This window comes from Bubalus bubalis, chromosome 15 (genome assembly GCF_019923935.1).
Source record: "Bubalus bubalis isolate 160015118507 breed Murrah chromosome 15, NDDB_SH_1, whole genome shotgun sequence".
Classification (NCBI taxonomy): domain Eukaryota; kingdom Metazoa; phylum Chordata; class Mammalia; order Artiodactyla; family Bovidae; genus Bubalus; species Bubalus bubalis.
In genome coordinates, this window is record NC_059171.1 from 79,286,475 (window position 1) to 79,307,167 (window position 20,693).

The window sequence follows — 20,693 nt, forward strand, 5'->3', positions numbered from 1 at the left end:
AGAGTTTGCAGAAAAGCCTTCTCACTCTGGACACCATGTCCGCAGTCTCCACCAAGGGACCCAGCACATGACACTCACTCTTGATCCCACACTGCAGGGGCGGTCCCCCAAGCTCAGGGTCCCGGATCCCTTGTTCCCAATCAAGGACTGTTTGCTCTGTGTGAAGCGTAACGAGGCAGCGATACGTGATCCCAGGCTTTAGTGATAGCTTGTGGGCCATTCGTGATGGAAGGTCTAAAAATGAAACTTTCTGAAGTTTGCAGCCCGTCCCTGGAGGGAGGCACTTGGCAAGCACTGGAGATATCTGTCGTGTGTGTGTCGGGGGGTAGGGGGCGGGCGTTGTTCCTGGCACTGACCAGGTGAGGCCAGGAGTGCTGCTAAAGTTTTGCAGTGCACAGGACTCCCCCCATGGCAGCCACGCCACGGGCCAGGCTGAGAAGCTGCTCGTGGCTTAGACTGATGGAGAAGTATTCAAGGGCTTCTCCCTGCTGGAGCATCCCTAACAGTTGAGTGTTAGATCATTTAGCCTGACAGCCGTGTTTAGATGACAGGCAGTGTGAGACCTTGGCAGACACTCACCCTCTGGCTGGAAACGCTTGGCTTTTCTTATGTCCAGTTTAAAGAGAGCTTCATCTTGGCAAATCCCGGCTTTACCCTGGGACTAATATCCTAAGGGAAGCAGAGTGTGCGAGTATGTCCTGGAGTCTGGGGACCTGACCCCCACGTGTCTGCATTTCAGTGCCCATGGCAGTTCCGAAGACGACCTTGGAAACCCTGAAACACAAGATCAACCCCTCGGCGGGGGAGACCACCCCACGAGCCGTCGACGTGCTGCTCTACACCCCAGGTGAGGCCCGAGCCCGGCTGCGTCGCTGCGGGTTTTGTGGCTTTACTGATGTCTACTTGATTTACAGTGTTGTGTTCGTTTCTGCTGTGCGGCAAGGTGATCCAGTTAATGCATATACACATCCTTCTTCATATTCTTTTCCATTGTGCTTTATGACGGCTCCCTGTGCTGTCCAGCAGGGCCATGTTTGTGTCGCTACTGTTCTTTTCAGCAATCTGAGAGCTGAGACTTGTGTTCAAGGTGTTCAGCACTGAAGTGGAAGGGCAGCGGAAGGAGGAGGGTGGACGGGCCCAGGTGGTTGTCTGCTGTTGGAGGCAGAACTCTGGGTGACCAGGTGCAGCTGCTCTATGGACTCGGAGACTGCAAGGGGCCGTGCGTGGCTGAGTCCCCATCCAGCCTCGCTGTCCTCACGTCCAGCTGATAAAGCCCCTGCACGCACATCTTTGGTCAGGACGAGCCTCTTGTCACTGGGATGGGATGACGGCCCCTCCTGGGCTGATGTGCACGTCTGATGACATGGCTGGCCGTTCCCACCGGTCAGGGACCAGGGGAGCGCCAGTCAAGCCCTCCGAGAACTCTGGGAGCCAGAGAGCCAGGCCCCGGGCACTGAGCCTGGCTTCGGAGCATCTCAGGCTCTGGGGGACTGCAGACTGTGTCTCAGTGGGCAGATCACCCCAGCGGGGCCAGGAGACCAAAGCATGAACGCCCCAGAAAGACTGGCAGATTCACACTTCCTGGACTAGGACTGAGGTGGTGCTACAGAGCAGGGGTGGGGGAAAGACAGCCTCCATTGTAGGAGGCGCTGGGACGCTGTGGGTCCCTGTGGAGAAGATGGAGCTCAAGCACACCTCAGATCACACATGGCCATCGGCTCCAAGAATGGAGATCTGAACGTGAAAGGCAAAAGCAAACATAAGCAAATGAAGCCTGGAGATGATAATACAGGCGATAATCGTGACCTTAAGATAAGGAAACAAGTCACAAAGCATGTAAAAACTACGGGCCATAAAGGAACAGGTTGGTGAATTTGACCATATAAAGGATTTTTAAAAGAAACTTTCAAGTGCGTGAAAGCGATGGTAGCACACTTGGAAAGGATGTTCGTAAGAGGATAGACTCGACACGGGGTGTTTGAAGTCAGTGGTATTTAAAGAGTGGCTACAAGTCAAGGAGAGTAAGAGCCCAATTCAGAAGCCGGCAGGAGGCGTAAACACTTCCCCATGGAGGAGATCCAGACGCCCGACTAAAGCCACCAGCCTCATGAGCGCCGGGAAATGCAGACAAACCACAAGCGAAAAAACAAAATCTTCACAGTGTCAGAGCGGCCGCGACGGGAAAGACCGGTGGTGCTCAGTGCGGGTGGCCACGTGGGGACCGCAGGAGCCCGGCTGTGCTCGTTGCGGGGGGGCCACAGACCCTCCCTCTGTCCCTGAGCCCCCTTCCCGCTGCCTGAAGCGCTGCCCCCAGGAGAATGCTCAGGCCTCCTGCCATCCTGCCCGGGCGAGGGCTCTGTCTCTGTGCTTCTCTGGCTGAACCAGCCGGTCCGCTACTCTGAGCTCCAAGGGGCTTGGCGGTTCAGGCTGTGCTCGCCTTTGGAGCCTGGGCACCCAGGGTGGCACCTGGCCCTGAGCAGGACCTGAGTCTTGGCACGAATCACGAATCCCGTGCTGATGCAGCAGGGGGTTTTCTTTCAACATGTCGGGTTGCTTTCCTCTTCAGGGCATCTTGACCCAGCGGAAAAAGTGGAGGATGCTCACCCCAAACTATGGTGCGCGCTGAACGAGGGCAAGGTGGTCGTGTTCGACGCTTCCTCCTGGACGGTTCACCAGCACTGCTTTAGAGTGGGCACTTCTAAGCTGGTGAGTAAACAGTGTGGACACTTTTCATCAGCTTCTGGGTTAAGTTGCAGTTTTGGAAAGCGAACATGTCCACCTGCATAGGCAGCGGATACTTGAACCCCACGGCATCACTGAGTCCTGTTGAGTTGGGGTCAGGGCTTTCATTCTTAAGAGCTTTGTGTTTCTGTCTGTCTGCTTTGGGCTGTGTGTGTCTCTGTCGCTGTGCGGGCTTTTCTGTGGGTGCGCTGAGCAGGGGCCGCTCTCCAGTCCCGGTGCTTCTCACTGCAGGGGCCTCTCCTGCTGTGGAGCACGGGTTCTAGAACACTGAAGCCTCAGGAGCTGTGATTCCCGGGCACCAGGGCACAGGCTCAGCAGTTGCGGCACACGGGCCTCGCCGCTCCACAGCATGTGGGATCTTCCCGGATCAGGGATCGAACCCGTGTCTCCTGCATTCGCAGGCAGAGTCTTTATCACTGAGCCACCAAGGAAGCCTGAGGGGTTTTCATTTATCTCGAGCTTTTAAATTGAATATAAACCTGTTCTGTCTTTCACTTAAATAGTCTTATTTAAGTGAGCAGATAATGGCTTGAACCACCCCCACACTCTGAAAACTATTATAAAACTGGGTTTCAGTCCTGTGAAGGGCAGGGCGGTATTTTCACATTCACATTTCCAGTCACCAAAAGTGGACACTGGAATTATTTTAACATATTTGGGGTTGAGACTGAGAACCACTTAAATTTGCATCATATTATAGTTATCACATGGTTGAGAAATCTCAATTGTTTGAGCTTTTAGACTGAGAACTTAGTCAACTTTACTGTATTAAAAGAAAGTTCTATTCTGGTCAGTCGCTCAGTTGAGTCCGACTCTTTGTGACCCCATGGACTTTAGCACGCCAGGCTTCCCTGTCCGTCACCAACTCCCGGAGTTTACTAAAACTCTTGTCCGTTGAGTCGGTGATACCATCCAACCATCTCATCCTCTGTTGTCCCCTTCTCCTCCCGCCTTCAATCTTCCCCAGCATCAGGGTCTTTTCAGATGAGTCAGTTCTTCGCATCAGGTGGCCAAAGTATTGGAGTTTCAGCTTCAGCATCAGTCCTTCCCATGAATATTTAGGACTGATTTCCTTTAGGATGGACTGGTTGGATCTCCTTGCAGTCCAAGGGACTGTCAGGAATCTTCTCCAACACGACAGTTCAAAAGCATCTTCAGCGCTCAGCTTTCTTTATAGTCCAACTCTCACATCCATACATGACCACTGGAAAAACCATAGCTTTGAATAGACAGACCTGAGTTGGCAAAGTAATGTCTCTACTTTTTAATATGCTATCTAGGTTGGTCATAACTTTTCTTCCAAGGAGCAAGCATCTTTAAATTTCATGCAAAAAACCACCTCACCCGAGCCCCTAGAAACCCAGGATCAGTGTTAGGTCTGTAGCCCTTAGTGCCACCAGGATCAGCCCACTGGTTTTTGGAGGTTTCTCAAGGCCCCTCACGGCTCTTTGAAAATCATTTGTTTCTGTGTGATGTCACCCACATGCCCCAGGGCCTAACACAACCACACCAGGAACGGGCCTTGTGAATTCTGGTGTTTCCAGGAGAGGGGCGATCGGTGCTTTCTTTCTGGTGGGGTTCGAGTGTCTTTGGCGACACTACCCTGCTGTTCAAAATGCTGTCACACCTACTCTCTGGTGGGCTTCATCCTGTTTAAGACCCTCAGAGGGTACAAAAGAAGCCACTGTCCCAAGGGGTCTTGCTAGGAAAATTTTCATGCCAACTCCTTTAACATGAAACAACTTTTTTTTTATCATGTGAAAAGCAAGGTGAAGTCTGCATACCTAAGTGTTCAGCTTATCTCCACTTTGATGGTCACGTTCCATCATCTAAAAACAAGGGGACAATCTATGGCACGGTCTATGCTTCCAAAACTGGGGTGAGACAGAAACACTGTGATTCAAGTCCATGTTGCCAAAGGGTGGGGATCATTCTTAAAGCTGCTAAAAACCATCCCCCTTCACATTCAAATAATTAGCTTCGGATGATAAAGGAACGGGATCCAAGACACATTAGAGCAAAATATTTATAGAAGTCTAATAATGCTTTAGATCAAACAAAAAACAAGAAGGAGAAATTAAGGACATCATTCTTACTCTAAAATTTAATTTTTTCCTGGTGCTTCTTAGTTACAAGTATTTCAAAGACTGTTTAATAACAGAATAACTTTAAAATCCTCCTGAAAATGAAATCAAATTGCACTTTGTATCAGTCTCTATTGATCGCCAGTTAGGCCAGGTAACATTACTGTGGTGTTGGAGAAGACTCTTGAGAGCCCCTTGGACTGCAAGGAGATCCAACCAGTCCATTCTGAAGGAGATCAGCCCTGGGATTTCTTTGGAAGGACTGATGCTAAAGCTGAAACTCCAGTACTTTGGCCACCTCATGCGGAGAGTTGACTCATTGGAAAAGACTCTGATGCTGGGAGGGATTGGGGGCAGGAGGAGAAGGGGACGACAGAGGATGAGATGGCTGGATGGCATCACTGACTCGATGGACGTGAGTCTGAGTGAACTCTGGGAGTTGGTGATGGACAGGGAGGCCTGGCGTGCTGCGATTCATGGGGTTGCAAAGAGTTTGACACGACTGATACTGAGCAACTGAACTGAACTGAACATTTAATTAAAGCAGAAAGTTAACAAATTATGTGAAAATATCTTCCCACTAGTTTCACAGGGACATTTTGTATCATTTGACAAGGCAGTAACTCGGGCAATTATCTCTAGAAAATGCTAAAAAAAAAAAAAAAGAAAATGCTGCCTCCTCTGAAATTTGACATTCAAAGTGGTTTATCTGAGATATCCTTGGGCCACTAAAGAAAGACATTTTACTAAAATTATAATAATCCTCTGGTAGATGCCACAAAAGAAAGGGCTTTTTAAAATAATTCTGAAATTAGCAAAGTAGCATCTTTCGAGAATACGTATTGGTAAAATTGAAACTATCAGTTTTTATAAGCTCTTTCATGTGGCAACGATTAGTAAAAGTAACCACCAGATAAGTAATGGTAACCACCAGATAAAGTAACAGTAACCACCATTGATAGTGATTTACTGTATTAGATCTAGCCTCAGCCCCTCCAACATGATGTAACTGTTATTCTTGTATTTGAAAACCTGAGACATCTGTTCAGTTTCAGTAAAAAGTTGCTAGCGTCATGGATGAAGTCTGACACCAGCTCAGGAAATTTTTAGGGATGCAATCGGGTTGGTTGAGATGTACCAGCAGACACACTTACGGTTCACACGTTTACATGGCTCTTATAACTCTTCGGTGTTTTAGCCCTTGATTTCTAATTTCGGAAACTCTGCAGATAGTCGCTGTTGTCGTTCTTGCCACGCCGGCATCCCTGAGCGCTGTCTCCAGTGGCAGGAGCGCCGGCGGTTTTGTTTCTTGCTAGTGTGCAGTCAGTCATCATTGTTTGCAGATTTGCCTCATCGCTCATTGATTTGTGGCCCCAGAACAAACGCTAATGGAGTTTTCGTGGTTGTCCCGTCGTGCTCATGGCCAGGGCCCGGGAGCTGAGTGCACGGTTTATCCGAGGTCGGGTGAGGCAACTCTGCCTCTGGGGTCGGCTCAGACTGCGCACAGGTGTCCTTGTCATGGCCTATTTAGCACCACGTCTTTCACGTTTTTTTGCTTTGTGTGTGTGTGTGATTTTGCTGTTTAAAATGGTGCCCTAGTGTAGAGCTGAAGAGCCTTATTCTCCATAAGGTGTGGATACAGTTTGGACCTGTGTCGTTCAAGGATCAAAGGTGTCCTTAAACAGAAATGCACATCAGTGATGACGTGTTGATCGCGTGACAGTGGTGTGGCCTGAGGCCAGCAGGAACCTGAGCCTGTGGGTCCCCAGGAGCGGCAGCTCGGCGCGCGACACACGAGCCGCTGACCGCGATGCTGTCTCCTTGGCCCAACAGAACTGCATGGTGATGGCGGAGCAGAGCCAGGTGTGGGTCGGCTCGGAGGACTCGGTCATCTACATCATCAATGTCCACAGCATGTCCTGCAACAAGCAGCTCACCGACCACCGCTCCAGCGTCACGGGCCTGGCTGTGCAGGACGGGGTGCAGGCACCCAGGTGTGGCGGGCTTTACTGGGTGGGGCGCTGCCTGGCTCATGGGCGGGTTGGGATCCCAGACGGCAGGGTCCTGGTGGCTGTGGGTGATGGCCGGCAGGGCCTGGACTGGGCAGGGGGAGTGAAGCAGGTCTGGCAGGCGAGCCAGGGGATGTCCCTGCGTGGCTCTGGTTGTGAGTACAGAGAAGCGGTCTGAAGAAATGGTCAGAGAAGACCCCCTCCGGGGTGAGCATGGTGGGCACGCAGCGGGCCCCTGGCCTCCCTGCCCGTTCCCTGGCTCTGGGGTTGGCCTGCTGTCCTTGGCCTGTGGACGCATCACCGAAGTCCTCCGTTTTCGCATGGGACCCCCTTGTGCCTGTGTCCAGCTGTGCCCTTCTTATCAGGATGCTGGTCAGTAGCTGGATTAGGATCCACCCTGTTAGCGTCATTTAACTACTTCTGTGAAGACACTGCTGTGAACTAAGGTGGCATTTGAAGTGCAGGAGGGTAAGGGCATCAACATATCTTTCTTCGGGACTGCAGTTCAGCCTGTCAGCTGTCGAACCTCACCTCATTCCTCACTGTCCTTACTTCACTGAGATCGTCAGGCCCTGAGGGCAGCCCCGATCTGTCCTCTCGCTGTGGCCTGGGCCTAGATCAGGGCCTGGCACACAGCAGGTGAGGGGTGGGGGCACTGAGGCGGAGCCTGCTTCCCGCTGTGGCCTGGGAGCAAGTGGACACATAGTGACCGTGGCTCCTTTTTGGTGGCTCCCTTGGAGCCACCCCCACCCTCCTGTCTCCCGAGTTTCAGGGGTGCCGTGTGTCCTCAGTTGAAGGTGACACGCGATCCGAAGGTGAAGGGCACACACAGCACTAGCTGAGCCCGCCCCCTGCAGCTGCCAGTCCCTGAGCCCTGCTGACCCTTGACCTCGCGTGTGCAGGGGTGCAGGGAGCACTGGGTTTCTGGCCCCTTGTTGGGGGAGGTAGATTTTAGTGAGGTTCTGCTCACAGTCCCTGATGGAGGGATGGCGAACCATACTGGGAGGTGCTGGGGGCAGGCATGGGCCCTGAGCTTACGCCCACCACCCTGACATCCCCATGGGTGGGTCGTGGGTGCTGTGCCTGGTGGCAGCTTTGTTCTTTCTGGATGGAAGGGCCATCTTTCCATCATCAGCGTCATCATCACCATCATGTGGTCTTCTCGGGGCCTCAGCTAAGTGTGCGTGTGTGTTCACCCCCCAGCACCGTGTACTCGTGCAGCGCCGACGGGACTGTCCTGGCGTGGAACGCAAGCTCCCTGCGGGTGACCGGCAGGTTCCAGGTGCCCGGTGGAGGGCTCTCGGCCATCAGACCGCATGGCGGCCGCCTCTGGTGCTGTAAGTGCCCCGGCCCTGGCCCCTGCCCCCGCCAGGCCAGGAAGAGGCCAGGCCCTTTCTTCCGCGTGGCATTCCAACTGGGGCTTCAGAACGCAGGTTCCTTCTTGGGGCTCCTGGTCCCCACATCCCTCCGGAGTGTGCAGCTGCCCGTTGCCCCACCCTCTCCCGTGCCACTCCCCCTCCCAGTGACCCCTCCTCCTTCCGCTGCCCCTCCCCCTCTCGCTGCCCCCCCCCCCGTGTCCCCTCCCCCTCCCGCTGCCCCTCCCCTCGCTGCCCCTCCCCCTCCTGCTGCCCCACCCCCTCCCGTGCCCCTCCCCGCCCGTGCCTCTCCCCCTCCCAGTGCCCCTCCCCTCCCTGTGACCCCTCCTCCTCCCGCTGCCCCTCCTCCTCCCGCTGCCCCTCCCCCTCCCGCTGCCCCTCCCCCTCCTGCTGCCCCACCCCCTCCCGTGCCCCTCCCCGCCCATGCCTCTCCCCCTCCCAGTGCCCCTCCCCTCCCTGTGACCCCTCCTCCTCCCGCTGCCCCGCCCCCTCTCGCTGCCCCCCCCCCCGTGTCCCCTCCTCCTCCTGCTGCCCCACCCCCTCCCTGCCCATGCCTCTCCCCCTCTCAGTGCCCCTCCCCTCCCTGTGACCCTCCTCCTCCCGCTGCCCCTCCCCCTCCCCCTCCCCCTCGCTGCCCCCCCTCCTGCTGCCCCACCCTCTCCCGTGCCCCTCCCCGCCCATGCCTCTCCCCCTCCCAGTGCCCCTCCCCTCCCTGTGACCCCTCCTCCTCCCGCTGCCCCGCCCCCTCCCGCTGCCCCGCCCCCTCCCGCTGCCCCTCCCCCTCTCCCTGCCCCTCCCCTCCCTGTGCTCCCTCCTCCTCCCTTGCCCCTCCCTCTCCTTCTGCCCCCACCCCCTCCCTGCGCCCCCTCCTCCTCCCGGTGCCCCTCCCCTCCCAGTGCGCCTCCCTCCTGCTCTCGCTGAGCCCTTGGGGCCATGGCCGCTGCTCCCACAGCCCTCCTGGCCCCATCCTCTGTGTGTGGTCCTAAGCAGGCACTTCACTGAGGGGGGCGGGTTGTGATGGGGAGGTGCAGACGCCTGAGGCGTGGCTTCTGTATTTATGAACGTCACAGCACAAAGGTGGCCTGCACTTTGAAGGCTTCGCTAGCGTGTGCGAGATACCACGGATCATGGTCATGGATACTTTTTAAATCGAAGCTTGTTTTACCCGTGATGAGATGCAGTGTGTGTGTAGTTCACCGTGTGTTGAAAGTGCACACCACATAACACCTGACACGGGAGGCACAGAACGCTTCCACCAGGGCCGCTGGTCCTGCCGTGCCCCTCTCCAGGGAAACGCCTGTTCTGATTTCTTCCGTGGGTTTGTTTTCCTGGTTCCTGAACTTAACTGCAGATGGGCTCTACAGCGTGCGCTGTTTTCATCTGGCTCAGGACAGGCAACGTGATGTTTTTAGGGTTCATCATCAGTTTGAGTGAACTCCAGGAGTTGGTAATGGACAGGGAGGCGTGGCGTGCTGCGATTCATGGGGCTGCAAAGAGTCAGACAGGACTGAACTGAACTGATCCACAGTGTTTGAGGAGCGACAGCGCCTTCGTTCCACTGTGTGGATGCTACAGCTCGGTTACTGGTTCCCTGTGGGTGGACCTGGGTTAACCATGTTTGACCACCTGAGAAACTGTCATCTTTTCTGAAGCTGCCACATCATTTTATATCCCCACCAGTGGTATATGAGGCTTCCAGTTCCTCCCCGTCCTCACCAAACCTATCATCTATTTTTTATTATAACTGTCCTGGTGGGTGTGCAGTGGTACCTCACTGTGACTTTGGTTGCGTTTCCCCTGATGACTCATGGACTGTCTCTTCAGTCCTGTCCGACTCTGTGACCCCAGAGACGGCAGCCCACCAGGCTCCCCCGTCCCTGGGATTCTCCAGGCAAGAACACTGAGTGGGTTGCCATTTCCTTCTCCAGTGCATGAAAGTGAAAAGTGAAAGTGAAGCCGCCCAGTCGTGTCATGGCTGGCTGTAACCCTTTTTTTTTCCCCTCCATTTTCCCATCTGTACTTCTTTTCTTACTCCTTACCTGTCTCCTTTTGGGCTTTTTTTAAATACTCAATTTAATCTTCTTTTTTGTCTCTTTAGTTCTTTAGGCTTTGTTCTACTTTTTAGCAGTGGCTCTAAGGATTTCAATATGCAACCTTAACTTCTCACTACATACCTTCAATAATTATTACAGCGCTTCATGTATAATGGACACAGTGCACAGCAGTAGAATTAATTCCATTTACCTTTCTTTCCCCTTCCTGTTGTTAAATGCCATATTTTATTGCCATGATTGTGATAAACTTCATATTTTAGAAAACTTTGCCTAAGTTCTCAATGGTCTTGCAAAAAAATTAAGAAAAAAAATTTATTTTTGTCCATATAGTTATCATTTCTGGTGAGCTTTGTCCCTTCTTAAAATTCAGGTTTCTGTCTTGCATCACACTGCCTCTTAGCCTTAGGATTTCCAGTGACCTGTGTCTGCTGTACACGGAGTCCAGGTGTAGTTTCCCTGCACATTAGAAATGCCGTTCCATCGTCTCGCAGCTCTTCTTGCTCCTGATGAGCAGTCAGCCATCATTCCCACTGCTCTGCGGAACAGAGTATGTCTGGGGTCAGTGGCTGCTTTTACGGTCCTGTCTCTGGTTTGCAGGAGTTGGAACAGTGCCCTTGGGTGTGAAGGGCTTTGTGCTGATCTTGCTTGAGGTTTACTTTCTTGAATTGAGGGGAACCCCGGGAACTGTGCCACTCACTGAGTTTTGTTCTTCCCAAGACTATATCCTTCAGCTTTGGTTGGTCTCCGGTGACTGTCAGACGTGTGTGTGTCCATTCATGGATGCATTTGGGACTAAAAGGTCCTTGTTAAATACGGGGAGGGATATAACAGATTAGAATAAAGGTAGAAAACCTCGTTTTCAGGGTGGAATTCCTCATAGTTTTCAAGTTAATGAGTACAGTAAGTAGTTTTCCTATTTAACAATGAGAAAAGCACAAGAGAAAAGCAGGAGTTCTTTGGGTAAAGAGCAGCGTTTCCTGTGAAGTGCTGTTCCAAGTCTTTAAGCAAGGATAACAAGCTAAAACCTCAGTCACTCAGCCGATGGGGTCTGTGGGCGCCGAGGTACAGCCTGAAAGGGTGTGAGTGTGCAGGGGCCGGGCGACGCCTCTGACTGCCCCACAGGCCGGGTGAGGCCAGCCTGGGGGTCCTGCCTTCCCTCTCTGGTCTGACCAGTGTTGCAGACCCTCCGCGCCTTCCCCTAAGTCTGCTGTAGCACCACCCCCACCCCCAGGCCTGAGCGCCCCTTACAGGACGCGGCTCCAGCGGTTACTGGGAGGGAGTGCGCTGGTCCTGCTCCCTGTGCTTGGAGGTGGGCACCGGGAGGCGCATGTGTAGTCCAGGCTGCAGCCTCGGTGTGCATTCAGTGTCAGATCTGGGGCCGTCACACAAGACTGGTCACTTTGGGCTGGTCCCTGGCACCTCAGTCTCTTGCTCCTCTGAAAAGCGAAGTGGAAATGCCATCATCCTTCCCCTGGAGAGCAGGCTGGCGGCTGGGAGATGCTAGAGGCGGAATGCGGGCCTCGGAGCGTCAGTGACTGTGAAGATCACTGACAGTTACCCCAGAAGGCGGCCCTGATGGGCTGTGATCAAGGCCAGTGATCAGTTCACCCGCATCTGTGGCCCCACCCCCTGCTCCATGTGCAGCAGGCCCCTGCGCGCTCACACAGGCTGGGTGGCTGTGAAGTCCACCTGCCGCCCTCTGCAGTTTTGGTGGGCAGTGAGTGTGCTGGTTGGCACTAAGCAGGAGGGTCCCTGGGGGCATTAGCACCTCTTGGCAGGACGTCCTGCTGCCCTGGTATTCCTAACAAGTTGAAGCATCTGAAAGGACCTTCTTAATTAGGCCAAGTGGACAATGGCATCTCGGGATGAAAGCCTTCCTGGAGGGATGCTGGGGTTTCTATTAGGTTTCGGGCAGGAAGGAGAGGCTCTCGCCTCCTGTGACTGAGAACCCAGCTGAGCTCCTGAGTCCTGAGCACTGCCAAGTCCTCAGGAGTTGGAGTCCACCCACTGTGACAGGAAGCCCGAGCCCTTTCGGGGGCTTGCACCTCCTCCCTCTGCAACCAGACGGTGCTGCCCGTGGGGGCGGGGCTGCGTCCTCCTGTCCCTGTGGCTTCATGAAGGGTGGGAGGCAGAGGGAGCAGGCAATAAAAACCCCGAGAGGACAGCCCTGCAGCCTCTCACCTTATCTTGAACCTGACTCCGTCTCCCCTGGAGCCTTGATCTGATGACCTCGCTGCTGGATAATTTTGATGACCTGTAGCTCTCATGATGGGGAGACTTGGTTTGCTCGAGTGATTAATAGAAGCAGAGAGGAGCTTCAGCAGAGAGATGTGTCCCACAAGGCTGGGAACCATCACCTAGAGCTCTGATCTTTACCCACGGGGGCAGCACATGGCGTGGCTGCAAATAACCATGGCAGGAGGAATTCCACCCGCTCCCTCGTTGGTAGTGCTAACTGCCCAAGGGTCTCTGAGGGAAGATGAGAAAGCACCATGTGGAGGTTCGGTTCAGCCGCTCAGTCGTGTCCGACTCTTTGCGACCCTGTGGACTGCAGCCCGCCAGGCCTCCCTGTCCATCACCAACTCCTGGAGTTTGCTCAAACTCATGTCCATCGAGTCAGTGATGCCATCCAACCATCTCATCCTCTGTCTTCCCCTTCTCCTCCCGCCGTCAGTCTTCCCCAGCATCAGGGTCTTTTCCAATGAGTTAGTTCTTTTCATCGGGTGGCCAAAGTATTGGAGTTTCAGCTTCAGCATCAGTCATTCCAATGAATATTCAGGACTGATTTCCTTTAGGATAGACTGGTTGGCTCTCCTTGCAGTCCAAGGGACTCTCAAGAGTCTTCTTCAACACCAGAGTTCAAAAGCATCAATTTTTCTGTGCTCAGCTTTCTTTATAGTCCAACTCTCACATCCATACATGACCACTGGAAAAAACCATAGCTTTGACTAGATGGACCTTTGTTGGCAAATGTCTCTGCTTTTTAACATGCTGTCTAGGCCTGTAACACGGAGGCTACAGTTAGAGTGTCTCATGCCGCACTCAGATGTGGGGAAGGGGCCGTGGCCTGCCGGTCACCCCGAGCCCTCACGGCCCTTTCGTCCCTGGGCTTCACGTTCACTGTGCCCGCCCCTCATCCTGCTCTTCGGTCCTGCAGGCACTGGGGACAGCATCCTGATGGTGAACATGAATGGATCTTCTTGTCAAAAGCTGAAGATCGCTGGGGGCTTTAAAGAGACAGGCACCTCCTTCCTGGGATTCCAGCTCATGCCCGAGGTACCCTGGCGCGTTGGGCTGGGCTGGTGCCCCTGAGCCGCAGGACTGCCACTGTGCTCGCCCTGACCCGTTTCACTTTAGCAGGAGCAGCTCTGGGCGGTCTGTGCTGGGTACCCCGACGTCTATGTCTGGAGCCTGCAGGACCTAGCCCAGCCCCCACAGAGGATCCACCTCCAGGACTGCTCTGAGATCAACTGCATGATCAGGGTGAAGAAGCAGGTGAGAGGATGCGGGCCTGGGGGTGCCCCTTGCTGCCTGCCCAGGGGCCCCACACACCTCCCAGCTGTGCTACACATGCAATGCCCGCTTCTCCTGGCAGATCTGGGTAGGCACCACAGGGCTGTCGCAGGGGCAACTGAAGGGGAAGATCTATGTGATGGATACAGAGAGGAGGACGGTGGAGAAGGAGCTGGTGGCCCACGCGGACACGGTGAAGACGCTGTGCTCCGCGGAGGACAGATACGTGCTGAGCGGCGCCGGCCCTGAGGAGGGGAAGATCGCCATCTGGAAGGTCGAGTGACCGAAGGGGTGTGTGCCCTGTGAGCCAGGGACATGCCTTCGGCCAGCTGCTGGTGCTTCCCAGGGGCGGCGGTCCGAGCCGGCTGGGGCCGTCCGCCCGGCGCTGGGGGCGGCCCGCTGCAGGGCCTCCTGGGTTCTCTGACCGCTGTTGTCACTTCCCCTCCTGGACGTTGGCTGATGAAACTGGACCGTTTCAGCAGGGGTTGCGGTTTCTCAGGCAGCCTCTGCCGAGAAGCCCTCCCGTGCTGTCTGGATGGTTCCAGAATCTACGCCCTGGGCCAGCACCAGGCCAGCCGGGAGCCATTGAGCCAAGGCACCCGTGAGCTGCAGACCGCTGGTCTCTGGCCATGCTTTCCCACCCACTTCCCTCACTCACTCACCAGACACCAGGCTTACAGGAGCCTGGCAGCCGCACGCTGACCTCTTGTTTCCAGCAAAGCTCACAAGAAGGGCTGCTTTTAAATGACCGTGTTGTGGTTGAGTAGGTTTGCACCTGCCCTTGCTGTTGCCCGTCAGAGCAGGTGGCAGAGCCTGCCCAGGGAGGGGACAGCACTGAGGTGAGGCTGTCTGCATGGAGCTGAGACAGGCTCTGTGTTTTTTCTTTTTAACAAATGCAGTGTTTTTATAATGAAGAGAGACCCTTTTTATACCAAAGATCAGCATTCTATCTAAAACAGTACAAACAAACCCTTACTGGACACACGTGTCCATTTCTGCTGCATCTGGATCCTGGGTGCACAGCGTGTAATGTATATGTAGACAGTGCCTTATTATTTAACTGAAGATAATCATACTAGCTAAAGACCTTTTGTACAACTCTACTGTAACATTGAGCTTTCGTCCCTGTTTCGGCTTCGCTGCTGGGCATGGAGGGAGCGCTGCATCAGGGCCCCAGCTGTCCCCTGTGGACCCACCGTGTGCTCCACCACAGGAGGCTGGCTGCCACACCCTCTGCCCTGGGTTTGGGGAACCCGGTTAGACATCCTGCCAGACCTTGTGAGCGAGGTCTCTGTCAGGCCCCCCCGGACACAGCCAGGCTTCCGAGGCGTCTGCAATGACTCCCGGTTGAGAGCTGTGGCCCGGCCTCTGGCTGGGTCACATAGAACCCAAATAGTCTGGAAGATATGATCATGTTCTGGATTGTTTTGAGACTGTGGTGCAGAGAAGAGCCAGGTGGCTGAATCGTCCCAGTCCGTCCTTCTGGGGAAGGTGTGTTCCCCTGACTTCTAGGGGGAAGACGAGACCAGCAGCAGAGGGCTGAAGGTGGAATTCTGGCTTTGTACACATATGAAAAACCTGAGTAAAAGCCCGTCAGAAATCCACATAAATTACTGAATTCCCATCCACGTGCAGCCAGGTATTTTCACCTCATCAGGAATAAATTCTCATGTACTAACACTGCTTCCAGTTTCTGTACTTTAGCCAATGTTAACTTGTGGGGGGCTTCTTTAAAATAGTACAGGACTGCTCAACATCACTAATTATCAGAGAAATTCAAATCAGAGTGACAATGAGGTAGCGCCTTACAGCTGTCAGAATGGACATCACTCAAAAGTCTACAAATAAATGCTGGCAAGGGTGTGGAGGAAGGGGAGCCTTCCCACACTGCTGGTGGGGGTATACGTTGGTGCAGCCACTGTGGAAAACAGCATGAAGGCCCCTTAAGGAACTAAACAGAATCACCGTATGATCCAGCCATCCCACTCCTGGGCATATTTCCAGAGAAAACTATAATTCAAAAAGATACATGCAAGACTTCCCTGGTGGTCTACTGGTTAAGAAGCCACTTTGCAATGCGGGGGATATGGGTTTGATCCCTGGTCGGGGAACTAAGATCCCACATGCCACAGAGCAGCTAAGCCCACGAGCCACAGCTGAGACACGATGCAGCCAAATATTTAAAAAAAAACCATAAATGCACCCTTGTTCGTAGTGGCACTATACACAACAGCCGGACACGGAGACAACCTGGATGTCCATCAACAGAGTGGACAAAGATGTGGCACGTATACATGATGGAATACTATCCAGCCACAAAAAGAACGAAATGACGCCATTTACAGCAACATGGATGCAAGTAGAGGTTATCATACTGAGTGAAGTAAGTCAGAGAAAGACAGATAGCATATGATATGACTGACTTGTGGACTCTAAAATACGGCAGATGACCCTATCCATGAGACAGAAACACACTCAAGGACACAGAGAACAGACTGGTGGCAGGTATGGGGTTGGGGAGGAATGGGGGCGGAGGCTGGGGTTGGCAGGTGTAAGCTTTCATGGACAGAATGGATAGACAAGGTCCTGCTGTACAGCACAGAGAACTACAGTCAATATCCAATGGTAAACATAATAGAAAAGATAAAAAAAGAAAAGTATATATGCGTGTAACTCAATCACTTTGCTGTACAGCAGAAATTAACACATTATAAACCAACCATACTTCAATTTTAAAAATATTAAAGTATCTCTGCAACCTTGGTATAGACAAAGATTTTTTTTAAGAAACAATACAAAAAGTGCTAAATACAAAAGGAGAAATTAATGTATTAGACTTCATCAAAATACGCCATTAAATGAAAAGAGAAGCCACAGATGAGGTGAAAAGATTGGCAGTGTGTGTCCGACAAAGACTTGCACCCAAAATATATCAAGTGCTCCTACAAGTCAATAAGAAGAAAATTTTTAAAATGGGCAAAAGATTCTTCACCAAAGAAGGTATATCAATTGCCAGTTTGAAAAGAGGCTTAAAATCATGAGTCATCAGGAGTGTCAAACCACATTGAAATAACACTTGTAGACTTGAGAATGGCTAATGTTAAAGATTCACAACAGCAAGTAAAGATGAGGACGTGGAGCAGATGGAGTGTCCATCCATAACTGGATAAAAACAGCCAACCACTGGCGAGCTGTTAGTTTCTTTTAGACACATACCCACCCTACGACTCCACAGTGCCACACTTAGCTTTTTACCCAAGATAAAGCAAAACGTGTCTACGCAGAGACTCATGAGAATCTCTGTAGCATCTTTATTTGTAATAGCCCTGTGCTGGAAACACCCATCAGCTGGAGAATGGATGTAATATAGCTGCAGAATGGAATTCTATACAGCAGTAAAAAAAAAAAAAAAAAAAAAAAACGGAATTGAACAGCAATGTGTTTGATTCTCCAAAACATGCTGGGCAAAGTTGACACAAAGGCTGCTATTTTCATTTACATGAAGTTCAAACCAGACAAAAGCAATCATGATAACTGAATGCATATCAGTGGGGATTGGCGGTAAGCTGGAAGGCATTGAGAGAATTATCTGAAGAAACCGTTTCATGCAGATTGAGTATTAGGAGTAGGCATATATCAGAACGTTCATAGAACATTGGACCTGTTCATGTCACTGTAAATTCACCCACTTAAAGAGAAAACAAGAAAATCACTACTGATTCTACAGATGTTAAAGAATTAGGGAATATTTTGAATTTGATGCCAGTAAATTTGGCATCAAACTTAAATGGAATGGACAATTTATATAAAAGATATAAATAACCATGACTAATTTAAGAAGAAATAGATACCTGAATAGACTTATTTACAATAAAGAAATTTAATCCATAATTTAAAAAATGACAGGAAAGAATGACAAAGTAAGGAATAAATAATACAAATTTGCTCATTCTTTTCATGAAAATAGAAGAGGTGAATGCTTCCTATTGCATTAATAAGACTAATATTACCTGGCTACAAAAAAACAGATATTACAAAGAAAAAAATACCAATTTCCCTCATAAACATTAAAATCTTTTTAAAAAGTTTAGAAAATTAAATCTAGCAATACATAAAGAGGACATTACCTTATGATCAAGAAATTCAGCACAGGAATGCAAAGTTGGCTTAATATTCAAGACCAGTTGATGTAATTCACCATCTTAACAAATGCAAAAACAGAAAACACAAGTTCATCTCAATAGATTCAGAAACAATATCTGACATAATTCAATATCCATTCATGTTAAGAACTCTCAGCAAACTAGGAATAGAAGGAAACTTCTTCAGCTGGATAAAGAGCAGCTAAAGCCCACCAACATTGTACTTCATGGTGAAGACAGTGTTTTCACTCTGAAATCAGAAACAAGGCAGACTTCTTTCTCTTACAGATTGGGAGGAAAATCTTTACAAAGTATATGTCAGATAAAGGAATTCTATCCTGAGAAGTCAAAAGTAACAAGGAAAACAACCAAAAAATAGGACAAAAAACTAGGTTAGAGATTTCACCAAAGAAGATACATAAATTGCAAACACAGGAAAAGATGCTTAACATCTAAGGAAACACAGATGAAAAGCACAGAGACGCCACTGCATGCCCTTCCAGGCGCCCTCGTAGTCTGTGGACCTCTGGCAGAGGCCCGCCTTGTCTCTGAGTGAGTCTGTGTGCGTGTCTGTCATTTCTGAGCGCCTGGGAGAGACACTGTGTGTCCGCCTTCTAGTATCTCAGAGCTCAGTTTCTTGACCTAAAAATTATTATACAGGGACTTCCTTGGCAATCCAGGGATTAGGACTCTGTGCTTCTACTGCTGGGGGCACAGGTTTAATCCCTGGTGGGGGATCTCACATGCTGTGCTGTGCAGCCAAATATATATAATTATATAATTATCTATGTTATATAATTATATAACAGATAATTATACAATCTCTCAATTTTGTTGGCAGAACCAGGCATGATGTAAACAGAATGATGCAAAAAGAACTGTGCAAATGGGAAGCAGATAAAAGGTTTATAATTAATGCCAGTGTGTTCTCTGTAGAGTTTGAAGCCAAATGTGAGATTTCCCACTAAGAATTCAACTCTTTTCACTAATAATTTTTTCTTCCCTCACTCCCAGGAAAATCCTAAGGCATACCTACCAGAAACACAAATCAGTGAATTTTTACAATGACAGATGAGTTACAGACAGGTGATAATAGACAAGATGAATAAAATAGAAATACAATTTTCTCTGATTTTCCAATAAAATTTAAAACAACACCCCACACAAAAACTTCTGTTCATATTGTTAAAGGAATGTAGTAGACCAATCTGTGCTAATAAGAAAGATGATCAAATATTTTGCTAAACAAAAAATGTAGATTGCAAACTAAGTGAAAGTGAAGTCGCTCAGTCGTGTCCGACTCTTTGGGACCCTGTGGACTGTAGCCCACCAGGTTCCTCCATCCATGGGATTCTCCAGGCAAGAATACTGGAGTGGGTTTCTATCTCCTTCTCCAGGGGATCTTCCCGAGCCAGGGATCGAACCCAGGTCTCCTGCATTGCGGGCAGATGTTTTAACCTCTGAGCCACCAAGGAAGCCCATACTCTACGTGGGGTGGTTCAATTGTAAAACCCAAACAAAACATTGATTCTGCACTAACAACAGGTGGGACAGATGTGGAGGCTTGCGGGTTGAGACGGGGTCCGGGGCTCTCGTTTTCGGTGACATACCCCTCGAGCCTGCGCACCCTCCTGCCGGAGCCTGGTGCGGCCCCCGGGGCGGGAGGCCCGGTGAGGATGTGCGGCGCCGCCCCCGGCCCGCCCCTTTCTCGCGGGTCCTGCGCACCCCAGGCGGACGCCAGAGGGCGCTGCCAACTCGCTCGGCCAAGAAAGGGACGAGGGCGGTGCCCGGCCTCCAAGCTCCGCCTCTCAGGGAGGGCCCGCCTCTCGCGGCCGGCGCAGCCGCAGGAGGCGCGATGCGTGGTCCCCTCTAGTCCCCAGGAGCCCTTTGGTCCCTCCGATCGGGAGGTGTGCTCGGGTTCGCCCGCGGGGCGCTCATGGCACAGCGCAGGACTAGGCCCTGGGGCCTCCCAGCCTCCATCCCCTTGATGACCAGGATGGATCGCCCTGATAGGCCCCTTGGTGACCACACCCCCTCCCCGACGCGCGCCAGCCGACCCCCTTCTCCCATCCCCCATCCTGGGGCCGGCTTCTGCTGGACCCCAATTAAGGGCCACCCTGCTCCCCACTGGGCTTCCCATGTGAGGCTAGCGGTAAAGAACCCGCCTGCCAGTGCAGGAGAAATGAGAGATGCAGGTTTGATCCCTAGGGTGGGAAGATCCCCTGGAGAAGGGAATGGCAATTCACTCCAGTCTTCTTAGCCTGGAGAATCCCATGGACAGAGGAGCCTGGTGAGTTGCACCGGTCCAGAGGGTTGCAAAGAGTCAGACATGACCTAGCACGCATGCACGCTCCCTCCCCGTGCAGGTCAAGCAGACCCTTTTGATCAAATCAGCCCCTCGAGCATCACATCTCACCACCTGTGTGACCTTGGGCAAGGCCTCCCCCCCCCCACTCCACCCACTGCCAAGTCAGGGTGGCGGTGACTGGCAGCTGCCTGCAGCCCCAGCCAGGCCCTGTGGCACCCATCTCATGACTGATGGCAGCCTGGCCCCTCTGGCTGGCGAGTGGTAACCAGGGTGGCTCCCGAGCTCCCCTCTTTCCTGGAAGTCAGGACCCCACCACCCACCCACCAGGACAGGCCTTGGGAAGGAAGGGCTGCCAGACATTTGCCCAGCCCGGGGTCTGGCCTGAAAGGGCTGTGCCAGGTCACCGGATGCCAGGTGGGCCTCATCCCCTGCTGGCTCAGCCTGAGCCCACACCTGAGTCTGGTG

The 20,693-nt window shown here is 52.1% G+C and overlaps 1 protein-coding gene across 6 annotated transcripts in view; it reads left to right on the plus strand.

The window, feature by feature from the left end:
- The window catches only part of DENND3 (DENN domain containing 3), a 51,556-nt gene extending 36,100 nt beyond the window's left edge, over positions 1-15,456 (plus strand). Inside the window, exons 17-23 of one of the 6 annotated variants that reach the window (XM_025264795.3) lie at positions 740-847; positions 2,567-2,706; positions 6,660-6,820; positions 8,039-8,172; positions 13,423-13,541; positions 13,623-13,760; positions 13,861-15,456. In XM_025264795.3, coding sequence (XP_025120580.2) covers positions 740-847; positions 2,567-2,706; positions 6,660-6,820; positions 8,039-8,172; positions 13,423-13,541; positions 13,623-13,760; positions 13,861-14,061 — 1,001 coding nt within the window. In that variant the 3' untranslated portion in view covers positions 14,062-15,456. Of the gene's footprint in view, positions 1-739; positions 848-2,566; positions 2,707-6,659; positions 6,821-8,038; positions 8,173-13,422; positions 13,542-13,622; positions 13,761-13,860 lie in introns of those variants that run through there. The other 5 variants (XM_025264796.3, XM_025264797.3, XM_025264798.3 and 2 more) reach the window with 5 other exon arrangements.
- Positions 15,457-20,693: the final 5,237 nt, after the last annotated feature.